This window comes from Ochotona princeps, chromosome 13 (assembly GCF_030435755.1).
Source record: "Ochotona princeps isolate mOchPri1 chromosome 13, mOchPri1.hap1, whole genome shotgun sequence".
Taxonomy (NCBI): Eukaryota; Metazoa; Chordata; class Mammalia; order Lagomorpha; family Ochotonidae; genus Ochotona; species Ochotona princeps.
Window position 1 is genome coordinate 58481843 of NC_080844.1, and position 13757 is coordinate 58495599.

The following is a 13757-nucleotide window of genomic DNA, read 5'->3' on the forward strand; positions in this document are numbered from 1 at the left end:
GGAGACTTTTTATTATTGAATCAATCTTATTATTTGTTTCAAACTTGTTTAGACTTTTCTGCCTTTGTGGTTCAATTTTGTTAGGTTGCATGCATCCAAATTCAGCCATCTCTTTTAGATTTTCTAATTTGTTGGCATGTCATGGTCATCTCTAGTGGCTCTTTGTATTTCTCTGGTATCAGTTTTAATATTTCCTGGCTCATTGCTAATTTTTAATATTTCAATCTTCTCTCTTTCTTGGTTAGTGTAGCCAAAGATTTGTCCATTTTATTTATCTTTTTTAAAAGCACAATATTTTGTTTCACTGATCTTTAAATAGTCCCTATTTTGTCCAAGCTAAGCTTCATTTATCTCCTATGCATACTTCATCCAGTAATGAGGTCACTGATTCCACTTCTGTGTTCTCAGCAGTCCCTTTGATTCCTTTGGTTTGCTTTATTATTTTCTTCTCCACATTATTGTTAAGAAATAAACAAGTTCTATAGACTGTCAAAATATCAGGTGCTTAGGTAGAAGGAGTGAACTCTGGAGAATTGCTTCTAGTTCACTGTTTCTGAGTATAAAACAATGTTTTGTAACTTCACAAGATGCTAAACTGTCAGAATTGTTTGTAAAACTTCTGCTATCCAATCTGGGAATGCAGTTTAGCTTTACTGTTACCCATAGTACTATACGGAGAACTGCAAACTTAAGCAATAACAGCAAAAGAATTTGGCGTGGAAAGACTACATCTTCTGAGCCAATGAAAGTATGGAGATTTTACGCATTATATAATTACATTGGAAGAGAAATTTCCACTATCTACCATATTCTGATCTTCCCACAAATAGTTATGCAACAAAATGTTACATATACTATCAATCTAAGTTTATCTGCGAATAAATTTAGAACTATATCCTTGGCAATTGTTCTCTTTTCATGACACTTTTCCACAGTCCTGCTCAAAGAAAGATAAGGTTCACTTATAAAACAAAAGGCCTTCGGTATAAGGTTGTGTGCAGAACCTGACAGAACTGCCACGGTGAGTCAGGAACATGTTTTCCAAGGGGCTCATTTATTAGAACCGTCTGTTTTTCCTCAGGGGTCTAAATGAATTTGCACTGTGCCAATCTTTTAAAAATGTGTAGCCAGACTCAATCATGTTTGTGACTCTCTGCAGATGCTGCTGCTCTGGACACTCTCACTGCTGTTAGGGGCAGTGGCAGGTAAGCAAAAGTATTTACGTGCAGCTGGGAGATGCTCAGGTCTTTCCCAAAGACCCAAGACTGCTGAATTCACTCTAGTAGAACAGGAATGAGTAAAGGCCACAATGTTGTGGGGCAAAGTAAGATGCTGTTTTAAATTTCAGATAAATAAGTCGTATTTCAAACACAAAAATGTGATAGTTTTGTATAAAAAAAATTCATTGTTTATCTGAAATTCAGTCTCATGCTTTGTTTTGTTTTGTTTGCAACCTCCAGCAACCTTAAATTGTAGTCAAGTGAAAGATTTGAAGCATGTATCTGTCACTGAGAGCAGTAGTTCCCTGAGCAAATTTTATAGTGCTGAGGGCTGTCGGTATCTTTTTGAAATTGAAGAGATATCACCCCTCTCATGACATGATGTAAGGCTTAGGTAAGATAAATACATCACTGGGCTTAGCAGCTGGCACATGGTAAGAGTGGAAGAAATTCAGCCCCTCCAAGAGCTGCTACTCTTACACCTTCTTTTGTGTGGCAATAACCAAGTGTAGGGTTATGTGAAAGCATAAATGTGATCACATTGCTTCGGATCAAAGTCTTCATTCAGGCATCCACGACAGTCCCAAACATAGACAACTAAACATAGACAACAAAAGGGGCAGCAATGAAAGTATCAATCCTTGCATGACCCAGGACCTCCACCCCAAAATTCAAAACCAGCATTGCAGCTAGGAGGAGTAAGAGCCGTATGCCAGAGATAAGGCTGCTCCATCCTTGGGCACCAGTGATTCATGAGGGATAGAACCTGGGGACTGGAAGGAGATCCTGCGGAGGGCTGAGCAAACACAGCGAGGAATGAGGCTACTTCGTCTCAGAGTTAAGGATCAGCAACAGCCTGTTGAGCTGAAGCTGCCTTGTCAGTGGTGACTGGGAGGAGACTGGGGGAGGCAGGGGAAGAAAATGTGCCACAAAACTCAGCTGAACTCCTATTCTGGCTGAAAGGTCAGACCATTACAAGGACAATTATGGTCACACTGACATCCTATAACCACTTCTGGATACATACAGGAAGTGAAATCTGCTACGACAGACTTGGCTGCTTCACTGACGATCCCCCATGGGCAGGGACTTCCGAACGCCCCATCAAAACACTGCCTGAGGATCCATCACACATCAACACCCGCTTCCTCCTGTACACAAATGAGAACAAAGACAATTACCAGGTAAAAAGTTTCATTGTTTTCAGGGCCAAGTTCCAACTGTTTTGTGGAATTATGATTTATTAAGTCTTCTATGGATCCCATCAAGTCAGACAGTGAAAGTTGTAGCTCTGAATAACAAATTATTTTATATAACTTGTTCATAAATATCTACTAACTTTGCATTCATCTTGCCTTACCTACAGATTACCATTAGAAATATTTTAAATGTGGAACCATACACTATACACACACACAACATGCATATGTATTATGATTTATAATGTGGATGGTCTTCAACTTATAATTATGTGGCTTAATGACTTTCTTGCTTTAGGATTGTGTGAAACCAACATGTATTGAATAGAACCTGTATTTCGAATCTTGATAGTCTCATGGTGCTGGTTAGCTTCAGTGAGTCCCAGCTCCTAGTCAGCCACATGGTAACAGGAGTAAACATCCCCACCACTGTATCAGCAAGAACAAACTGAAAACCTTTTGTGATGATAGGAAAATACTAGCTCAGCAGTAATGATGAAGAAGTTGGTTGTAAGGGCAGAATCCTTGTTTACAAGATGCTTGACTCCCAGCAGCTTCTTGTCTACTCGCTTCCTCCCCTGTATGCATGCGGTTCTGGTGGATAGCACTAGAGACTTGACCTGAAACACTCCTCTCCTCAAAATAGGAACTCACTGCAGATGCATCTACAATCAAAAACTCCAATTTCAAGACAAACAGAAAAACCCGCTTCATTGTTCATGGATTCATAGACAAGGGAGAAGAAAGCTGGCTCTCCGAAATATGCCAGGTGAGATGTGGTAATATCTACAGATAAAGTTGTCCCAGGACTAATAAGCAGCACCTAATAGGGAAATGGGCCTAAGCAAGCAGGGCCCAAGTTGGCCACCACTGGACCTGAGCTTCTGGGAGAGCTCTGGGTTACAGATGCGGCCTGAGACACCCAGGAAAGTGAGGTTAGCAGGCATGTGGATGTTCCCAGGCAGGGCTGGTTCTGCAGGAACTGGTACAGCAGTCTCTCAACTTCCACACCTGAAGTGTGGTAGTAGAGATGCATACAAGCTGAACACAGGCTGCTGGCTTTCTGTGAGCTTTTAATTGCCATGTGATGAGCCAAGAGATCTAATTTTTTAAAAACTAATCTCCCCCTGCCCTCAATTTTTCCTAGATACTCCTTGACCTCCTCTGGTAGTGGTATCTAGGAGATCTGTGATGGTTTTTATTTCTAGCTTCTCTTGTTTCAGCTACAGTGATTATTTTCTTTAGTTTGTCTTTGGCTCTGTGTCTTATAATAATGAAGCATTAAGACCAAAAATCCAATAAACTAAATTGTGCAGTAACTGCTACTGTTTGAAGGTCATTATATTGATTCTCCTCTTGGTGTTTATTCATATCTGCATCAAATTTATGTGGTCATTTGTGACACAAAGTCATAATAATTTGTCCAGGGAAGTCAAGGAAAAAAACTCCGTGGTTCTCCTACGGCTATTTAATTTTTGGCCTGCCTCTGCCTCATACAAAAAGGTCTGAACCAAGTCAGCTCACCAACATATCCACATGTCTTGAAGACTAATGAACACAATAGAGGTTGTTCATTTCTCACACTTAAAAATAATCACTAAATAGATTTCTTTACGTCAGCGAAAGGGAAAAAAAGGCAATTCTAAGCTCAAAGAAAATATAAATTTTTCGGATTTGGATAGATTATAAGATCATGAAGGCAGATGTGTCTTCCTTGCCTTTGACTGGATTTGATGTGACTTGATGCTATTGCATTATGATGGCAAAATGGATGTGTTAAGGTAGAAAGGTAATGATCCCATTGATCATTAACTTGATATTAGCAAAGTGGGACTCAGCGTCTGGGATGTTAGCAGTGCTCTGCCCTGTGCACACTCGTATGTGGCCATCTGAGAGCAGCCTCACTGACCAATTTTGTCTGTTTAGGACAATCATTTCATTCTTGAAAGTTTGCCTTCTCTAAAGTAAGATTTGGAGATAATTCCTAAGATTGCTTAATTATTCTCAAGTTCTTTTTGGCAACAGTGGGTGAACAAACCTTAAAAAAAGTCAAACCATAGTTTCTGCCAGAACTAACATTCATGAAAACTGTATCCAAAAATATTTCCAGTAGATAGCTGACAGGCTATATATACTTGCAGTGATATAGCACTTCAGTGATGTCTTCACATCATGGAATACATGTTCCTCTATTGTCTGTGTATTTATAAGTTTAAGTGTTTGGAGTACTTCAGTCAATCAGCATCTATTGATTGAGTACCAAGCTCTATGTGCCAGACATTCTTCTGGGCACAGAGACTACTGCAGCAAAGACAGCATTCTTGACTATGTTTTACTAAGCGACAGTATGGTTTAGTGGTATTTACAATGAGACAACTCATTATAATGCATTTTGTATGTTTCTTCCCTGAATCAAAAGCCTGTCTATCTGTTGCAGTAGAAATCACAGTTCCCAGGGTGGTCAAATCTCATTTGGGAGTTCCTATCTTTAACATTCTAGTGTTTTAGTTGTTGCTTCAGCGTTAGTAGCGGTATGCTATTTTACAGGCAAAGAGTGGTTATTGTAAAAAGGATTATTAGTAATTAACAAGATGCTGACTTCTCTGCCTGTTTATTGTGTCTCTTTCATTAGAGATTGTTTGAAGTGGAAAGCGTGAACTGCATCTGTGTGGACTGGAAGGGCGGGTCCCGAACTACGTACTCACAGGCCACACAGAACGTCCAGGTTGTTGGGGCGGAAGTGGCATATTTTATTTCTACTCTTCAGGTAACTGCATCTGAGTTATAGAAAAGCTTATACACATTGATTTTTAATTTTTTCTTTAAAAAAATGCCATGGGTTTGATATTGGTCAAGGAATTATTCTGCTGATATGTGACTTTGTTCTAAGTTGGAAAGGAAAATGCAGGGTGCAAGAACTAGTGCTGTGGTTTAGATGCCAATCCTCTGCATCACAAATGGGCACCAGTTCATGTCCTGGCTGCTCTACTTCCAGTCCAGCTCCCTGCGTAGGACCTGGGAAAAGCAACAGAGGTTGGCCCAAAGTCTTGTGTCTGCACCCACGTGGGAGACCCAGAGGAGTCTCCTGCCTCCTGGAAGCTCTAGTCATTATGGCCATTTGGGGGAGTGAACCAGCAGATGTAACTTATCTCTCTGTCTCTCCTCTCTAAAATTCTGCCCTTCAAATAAAAAATAAGTAATTCTTAGAAAAAAATGCAAAGAAATCTCAGCTTGAGTTTGTCAATAAATCTGAGTCATCAAACCAATCTTTGTTTTTCATTAACTGAAGTGAACTTTGAGCATCCAGGTAGGTTATTTTTATTGCCAAATTGGTTTTCATTTAATCAGTATAGCTCCAGAATTCTGCCAAAACTTGTTTTCATTTTATCAGTTACTAACAAGTTGACATGATAAGGTCAGTCTCAAAATTAAACTAGTTTTTGATGGAATTGAAATGATAACAGTCTAGCCTTGAATAGCTAAAAATGCAGAACATATTAAACCTGAGTGTGGTTAAGTAAATTCTTCTTCCCTGCCCTTTCATCTAAACACCTGCTTTGTTAACTCAGTAACAACTTACCATGTCCTCCCAACGATTCTCTACATAGAAATAGAATGAAATAGAGTCTTATTTCAACAAATTGTTTTTAAAAGGTAAGCCCATTCTACTTCTAATCAAAGCCCTAAAGGGGAAATCACCTTGGAAATCTGTTGCTTTGAAGGAATACTGTATCTTTTTTTTTTTTTAATTATTTATTATTTAACTTCAGTAATTACATTGTATTATGTGACACAGTTACATAGATACTTGGGTTCTCCCCACCCCTCCCCAAACCCTCCCACCATGGTGAATTCCTCCACCTTATTGCATAACCACAGCTCAAGTTCAGTTGAGATTTCCCCATTGCAAGCGTATACCAAACATAGAGTCCAGCATCTTATTGTCCCGTCAAGTTCAACGGCTTCTTAGGTATACCCTCTCTGGTCTGATGACAGAGCCAGCAGAGTATCATCCCAGTCAATTGAAAGCTCCAACATACCATCAGCAAAAATTTACATCATTATGGAATTAATTGACATAGTAATGAGTAACCAATATGTTAAAAGTAAATGCGGGTTCCCAGCTACCTTCTGTGACCACCTCACCTATACTTCAATTTTAGTTTATACACAACATATAACATTCAAAACATAACATGTTATACATAACATCATATCATCTTAAATTAAGGCAAACATGTGGTATTTAACCTTTTGGGATTGGCTCATTTCCCTTAGCATTATGGTTTCCAGTTTGGCCCATTTGGCCACAAAGAACTGCATTTTGTTTTTTTTAATAGCTGAGTAGTATTCCATGGAGTAGATGAACCATAGCTTTCTTATCCAATCCTCTGTTGATGGGCATTTTGGTTGTTTCCATGTTTTTGCAATTACTGATTGTGCTGCTATGAACATAGGAGTACATGTTGGTTTCTCATAGAACAAGTGTTCTGGATATATTCCTAGGAGTGCTATTGCTGGATCATACGGTATGTTGAATTTGAGTTGTTTGAATATTCTCCATACTGATTTCCATAGAGGCTGTACCAGCCTGCAGCCCCACCAGCAGTGGAGTAGGGTTCCCTTTTCCCCGCAACCTCGCCAACAAGTGTCGTTGGTGCTTTTATTCATGTGGGCCAGTCTTACTGGCGTTAGGTGGTACCTCATTGATGTTTTAATTTGGATTTCCCTTATTGCCAGGGAACTTGAGCATTTTTTCATATGTTTATTTGCCATTTGGGTTTGTTCCTTTGTGAAGTGTCTGCCCATTTCCCGTGCCCATTTCTTGAGTGGGTTGTTTGTTTTGACATTTTGGTTGTTTTGTAGCTCTTTGTATATTCTGGATATTAGCCCTCTATCACCTATGTCGTGTGCGAAGATCTTCTCCCATTCTGTGGGTTGCCTTTTTACTTTGTTGATTGTTTCTCTAGCTGTACAGAAGCTTCTTAGTTTGATGAGGTCCCAATTGTTTATTTTGGTCTTGATTTCTACTGCATCTGGAGTCTTTTTTAGGAAGTGAGGGCCTACCCCTAAGTGTTCCAGTGTGTTTCCAACATTTTTTTCCAAAAGTTTGAAGGTTTCTGGATGTAGGTTTAGATCTGTTATCCATTTAGATCTGATCTTAGTGTATGGTGAGAGATGTGGATCTATTTTTTTGTTTCTGCAGGCTATCAACCAGTTGTCCCAGCAGCATTTATTGAACAGACCTTCCCATTTGCCTGGGTTGTCGTTTGTCTTTTTGTCAAAGATTATTTGGCTGTATCTGTGTGGGTTTCCTTCTGGCGTTTCTATTCTGCTCCATTGATCTTCCTCTCTATCTTTGTGCCAGTACCACGCTGTTTTGATAACCACTGCCCTATAGTATGTCCAGAGGTCCGGAACTGTGATTCCCCCTGCTAACTTCCTGTTCTTCAGGATAGTTCTAGCTATTCGTGGTTTTTTGTGCTTCCAGATGAACCTTTGGATCATTGTTTCCAGATCTGTGAAGAATGTTTTGGGCAATTTGATTGGGATTGCGTTGAATGTATATATTGCTTTTGGCATCTTAAACTGAAAATTTGCAGGTTCTTCTCTGTTCTCAGCTTGAAATCTTAAATACTTAAAAACGTTTTTCTTTCCAACAGTCAGCACTTGGGTACTCACCGGCCGATGTCCATATTATTGGCCACAGCCTGGGTTCCCATATTGCTGGGGAGGCTGGAAAGAGAACCAATGGGGCCGTTGGACGAATCACAGGTTAGTCGAAACACTTGGGACTGCAAACTTTAGACTGCGTGGAGCCTATTGGAATCTCAAAGGAAAATTAGGCTCAGCATCCTATGAACCTCATCTACATAGATTGTAATTTCCTGTAGGTGTCTGGCATAGTCAGACAGCCTACAGCCAGGCACTGTACCATCAAGCCTGTATTTTGGTGACCAGGAAAGCTGAGGTCCTTGTGCCAACTGGAGGTCAGAATCTAGTGGACACTGAACCTGAATTGGCTTTAGTGTCTCCCAGGCTCCAAATATTTCCTTGGAACTGCTACTAGTCACCAAGATTCTCCCAGGGACTGATTACCCTGAAGTAGAGGCTGATTCTGTGACTGAGGGAAGTTCAAGCAAATAGCAAAGTAGAAGCAAATTTTCCTCCTGAAAATAAGTGGTAAGGGAAGAAAAAAAGCACTTATCTCATGCCACGCATAGCTCATGAATGTAGCCAGTTCTTTGATTATTAGTGGATTAATGTGAGTATCTGTGAACACTGGAAGGCAATTAACGATACATGTATCTACCTAAGGGTTGGATCCAGCTGAACCTTGCTTTCAGTACACTCCCGAAATTGTCCGACTGGATCCCAGCGATGCCAAGTTTGTGGATGTAATTCACACAGATGGCTCCCCCATGATCCCCAACTTGGGTAAGTTCCTTAGATGGTCCTACTTGTCCTAGTATACTTTGGTGTGTTTTATTCTATTTTCAGTCTGTACAGTAACATGAATTTTCCTTATTAAAATCTTCAGGATTTGGAATGATCCAAACTGTGGGTCACCTAGATTTCTTTCCAAATGGAGGAGAAGAAATGCCTGGTTGCAGTAAGAACATTCTTTCTCAGATAGTTGATGTGGACGGAATCTGGCAAGGTAAAACCATTACATGTGCAGAGAGAAAGCTTGCACTTTCTTCAGTTTCCCAATATCTAGGAATTTCACAGGTCTCATTTTGTATGGAAACTGGCTTATAGTTGTACTTTTGAAGTAGAGACTTTGATGGAGGCATGAGAAGATTGTGGGAAAGAAAATGTATTTACGATCAAATTTCCACAGACGGGACACTTGAGCAAGTTGCATTTACATCCTTGTGAATCAATATTTTTTCTCTCAAAGTTACTTCTCTGTTTCATTTGACTATGGCATTAACCACTATCACCTTGAACAACCCATAAGTTCTAACTGTGTCAGTAATCACAAATATACTTCATAAATGATTTTGCTCTTGGACTTCTTTGAGCCTTAGACTAATAAAAAAAATTCTATCCAGCAATGTTTTTGATTATGAAATTAACTTGAAACAAATCTGTGCTGCTGCGTAATATGTCTAAATTCACAGGAACACGTGATTTTGCGGCCTGTAATCATTTAAGAAGCTACAAGTACTACAGTGACAGCATCACCAATCCTACTGGCTTCGCTGGGTTCTCTTGTGCTTCCTACAGCGATTTCACTGCGGTAAGTAGCCACTGTGTGACTGCCACATCTGGGGACTGCTGTGCTTTGTGTGTTGCAATATTATGTGTTTCTGAGAGTGTCTTCCCACTGTATATTTCTTAAAGTCAAAATTTATAACTTATGCCATCTGTTAAATGGGATTTTAAGTAATTAACATGTTGGGGGAAATCAGAGCTACCCAGGAGACACACATTGGTTATTAAGAAAGAGAGAAAGAACTCAAAGTCCAACTTCACAATGAAATGACTTGGGCAGACCACTTGTTTAAAGCAGTTTCTTCATATTTAAATATAAATGATAATAGTAGCCTCAACGTATTTGATCAGAGTGAATTGTGAGATTATGCATGATAATTACTTAGCCCAGAGGCAAAACTGATGATTTGTATTTGACAACTGTTAGCTATGATGGGGAAGGAGGAACAGATTTTATTCACAATATGCCTATAGAGTAAAAATTGAAACTTTATTTTAATTCTCCTCTCTAAAGTAAAGCCTAAATAGTCAGAAAGGCAAACATGAAATCTTCAGATCTCTTCTAGTTAAACATTGTTGAGGCTTGATATTTATAATCCTTAAAGGGATGCTCAGCACTTCTATATAAAACAATGTCCACTCTTTCTATTTTCTCACATTTGGACCCCACCTGAAGCCCCTCTCTGGTACTTAACCAGGTGATCATGGGTGCTCTGCTCTGCGTGTACTCAACAGAGGGATCCATCATCTTAGGGCCCTGAGCTCCATTGCACAGCAGACCATATCCCCTTCTGTGTTGTTGATGGGCACTCTGCTGGCATTGAGAGACAGCTGGGCTCCCCTCCTCTTCAGTCAGTGCCTTCTGAGAGCTGCAGCCATTTCTTCCTGCCTGACTCAGCCTACCCTTAGGTCTTGGCAGAGGGAGAATCCTGTGTCTCATCCATGTCCACCACACCTGGTCCATTGATTTTGGAGTTGACCACTTAGCTTCACTGTGTGGTAGCCTTCCCCTCCACAGTGGAAATTGAGATGCTTGTCCTCCCAACTGTGTGTCTGCCTTCCCATCCCTTGCACAACAAGCCCTTGGTCCAGGAAAAAAAGGACATTTTCTTAGATCCACCTTTTCTTTCATTGCACACAATGAGAGAATCAGCATTGCATCTTTTTGTGTTTAATAGCATTACATTATTTGTCAGTGAAACTACTGATGTATCCTTGTAAATAATAAGGTATAGTGTGACCCTTTGCTGAGGCACTGTTGAAGTTCTCTGTCACCAGAATTTTCCTCAGCATGTTTGGACTGCTGCAACATGTGAGAAAGGGTGGTACACTGTTAAAGAGCATCCTCAAACATTAAATGTTTGTCATTACTAGAACAACTGCTTCCCCTGCTCCAATGGAGAATGCCCGCAGATGGGACATTACGCTGATAGATATTCTGGAAAAACAAATGCTCTGTACCAGGTATTTTATCTAAACACCGGTGAATCCAGTAATTTTGCTCGTAAGTGTTTTTTTTTTTAACTTTACATTATAAATGCTATGTACTTTCTTCTGTCCACTGATAATGGAAGAAAATTTTGATGCAAATGTAGTAAACACCTATTCCTAATGTGGAAAAATTGTCAGAATAATGATGTCTGATTGGGGTAACAGAACAGACTCTGTGACTTACATAATGAATTTTTTATTCTGATGCTGAATTCATCTGTTCCATTTGTTTGTACTCTGTCGAGTATCACTGAATGAAATTCTGAGACTTTCTATAAGCAGAAAACTAATTATAAAGCAACAAATCACAGAGGTTGTGGGGCTGGAAAGGAGGTGATAATTTTAGGAGACATTGAGGATTATAGACTCAGTTGGAGATGGACTGGAGGTTTCAGGAGTGGTAAGACGCTTAGCAGGGTCTGCGTTTCTTTTCTCCAAGATAGAAGAAGACAGATATTCTTGGTTGGAGTAAATGGAATTAATAGTATTGTAAACCCAAAGACAAATTTTGTCACCTTCCCCTTTTAACACAGACTAGCTCTAAATCTGCTCACTCTGGATTGTATTATACAAACTTTCTCATTACAGTAACTTACATTGCCAATGACAGTAGAAAGTTGAATTACAAAACTTTTTAGATCAGTGTAGACTGAACAAAGAAGAAGACAAATATACAATTTGATTGTCAATGAAGAGAACTGACAAATATGTCACTCTATAGCTTGTCACCCTTTTAACATAAAATTCTTATGGGATCCAAGAATAAGCTGTAAGGCTGAACTATTTAATGCAAACACTGCTCTTTAGTTCCTTGGCTTGATCTGACATCTATCAACTGGGAACTGTCTGCATTTCCACCAATCCCCAATGCCTTTCCGCTGAATCTGTAGAGAATGGTTCAATAAAGGTCTATGTTCTTTATTAAAGAATCACCATCATCATATACAAACTATTCAAAATCTGCAACAGTGACCTGTTTTCAGCTTATATTTTCATCTTGGGGGTTTTCTTCTCACATGCAGGTTGGAGATACAAGGTCACTGTGACACTGTCTGGACAGAAGGTTACAGGATACGTGCTAGTTTCTTTGTTTGGAAGTAATGGAAATTCTAGACAGTATGAAATTTTCCAGTAAGTAATTATTCTAAACTTCTCAAATATTCAGATGCTGAGTATGTATAATGCATGCTACAGACATTAATGCATGAACATATAATACTTTGATATATAATAAGGATGAAATTCTTCCTTAACAGAAATATTCATTTATTTATTTGGAAGGCAGAGTTACAGAGAGAGGGAGAGCAAGAGAGACAGAAAGAAACAAAGAGAAAGAGAGATCTTCCATCCTCTGGTTCACTCTCCAAATGGCCCCAGTGGTTGAGTCAGGCTGAAGCCTGGAGGCAGGGTATTCTTCTAGGTCTCCTGTGTGCATGCAGGGTTCCAAGCAGTTGGGACATTGTCTGCTGCTTTCTCAGGTGCATTAGCAGGAAGTGGGATTGGAAGTGGAGCAGTAAGGGTATTGAACTGGCACCATATGGAATGCCAGTTCTGCTCTACACCAAAACCCTAGGATGAACATCTATTACTCTTGTATCTTAATCCATCATGTTTCCAATTTTTTTCTGTGCCACTTTTTGAAAGACTATCAGTGTTTATTTTGATGTCTGGCATCTGATTTCTAATCAATAAATAATTATTCTTCCCAAAAGAACTAGAAAAAGGTTTGATATCATGCCATTAAATATTAAATGGTTTAAAGACAAAGACATGTTTGAAACTTTCTTTAAGTAAAGATGAAATATCAATCATTATGGAAAAAGCTATTACTGACTTAACATTCATACCTAAATTTACTTATTATATTAGGATAAAAAATCATTAAGCAAGAGATTTCCAAAATCTTCTTAGAACTAAACAGAAATGCTTATGTGTATATGTTTATTAATATGTATGTTATATAAGTTCACATTTATATAGTTAATTTCTTAATCCCCCTCAGGGGCACTCTCAAATCAGGCGATACTCATTCTAATGAAATTGACTCAGATGTGGATGTTGGAGACTTACAGAAGGTTAAATTCCTTTGGTATAACAATGTGCTCAATCCAACTCTGCCCAAAGTGGGAGCATCCCAGATCACAGTGGAAAGAAATGATGGAACAGTGTAAGTATGAAAATCCAAAGTAATACATAGGATCAAAGCACCCTATTGAGTGCCATTACCTGGCTGGACTGAGAGGGGGACTGGCTCCAACATGAGATGAGTACAAAATAGGCAACATCTCTAAAAGGAAATTTAAGGTTCCACCTGCAATGTTAATGACCCCAGACCAACCTCTAAAGCAGTGATTACCTTAGGTGGAACAAAGGGCTTCTTCAGCTCAGGCCCAACTGGGTCTGTGGTTCTGACCCGGAGTCTCTGGCCCTCAGGTCAGCTCTGTCTCCAGTGGCCTTTTCAGGGCAAGAGGAAAATCTGAAGGTGATTTATATGCTCCACAGATTTCACTGATTCTGGTCTTGGTTTCAGAATTGTGTGTATATTTTGTTTATGCAGGAGGGAAATAGAAGAGAGGCAAAGAGAAAGAACGAGGGAATGAGGAAAAGTAAAGAGATTTTATTTAAA

General features: G+C 39.4%; 1 protein-coding gene across 1 annotated transcript; it reads left to right on the plus strand.

Annotated features, from left to right (window-relative positions):
• The first annotated feature begins 1156 nt into the window (after nucleotides 1–1156).
• On the plus strand, nucleotides 1157–13477 carry LOC101516810 (pancreatic triacylglycerol lipase-like). The gene is made up of 11 exons (XM_004579793.4): nucleotides 1157–1205; nucleotides 2250–2404; nucleotides 3066–3188; nucleotides 5052–5186; nucleotides 8083–8194; nucleotides 8738–8857; nucleotides 8961–9080; nucleotides 9547–9665; nucleotides 11015–11144; nucleotides 12154–12262; nucleotides 13134–13477. The coding sequence occupies exons 1-11, from the start codon at nucleotides 1160–1162 to the stop codon at nucleotides 13300–13302; spliced, it is 1338 nt and encodes a 445-aa protein (XP_004579850.2). The 5' UTR covers nucleotides 1157–1159; the 3' UTR covers nucleotides 13303–13477.
• The last annotated feature ends 280 nt before the right edge of the window (nucleotides 13478–13757 follow it).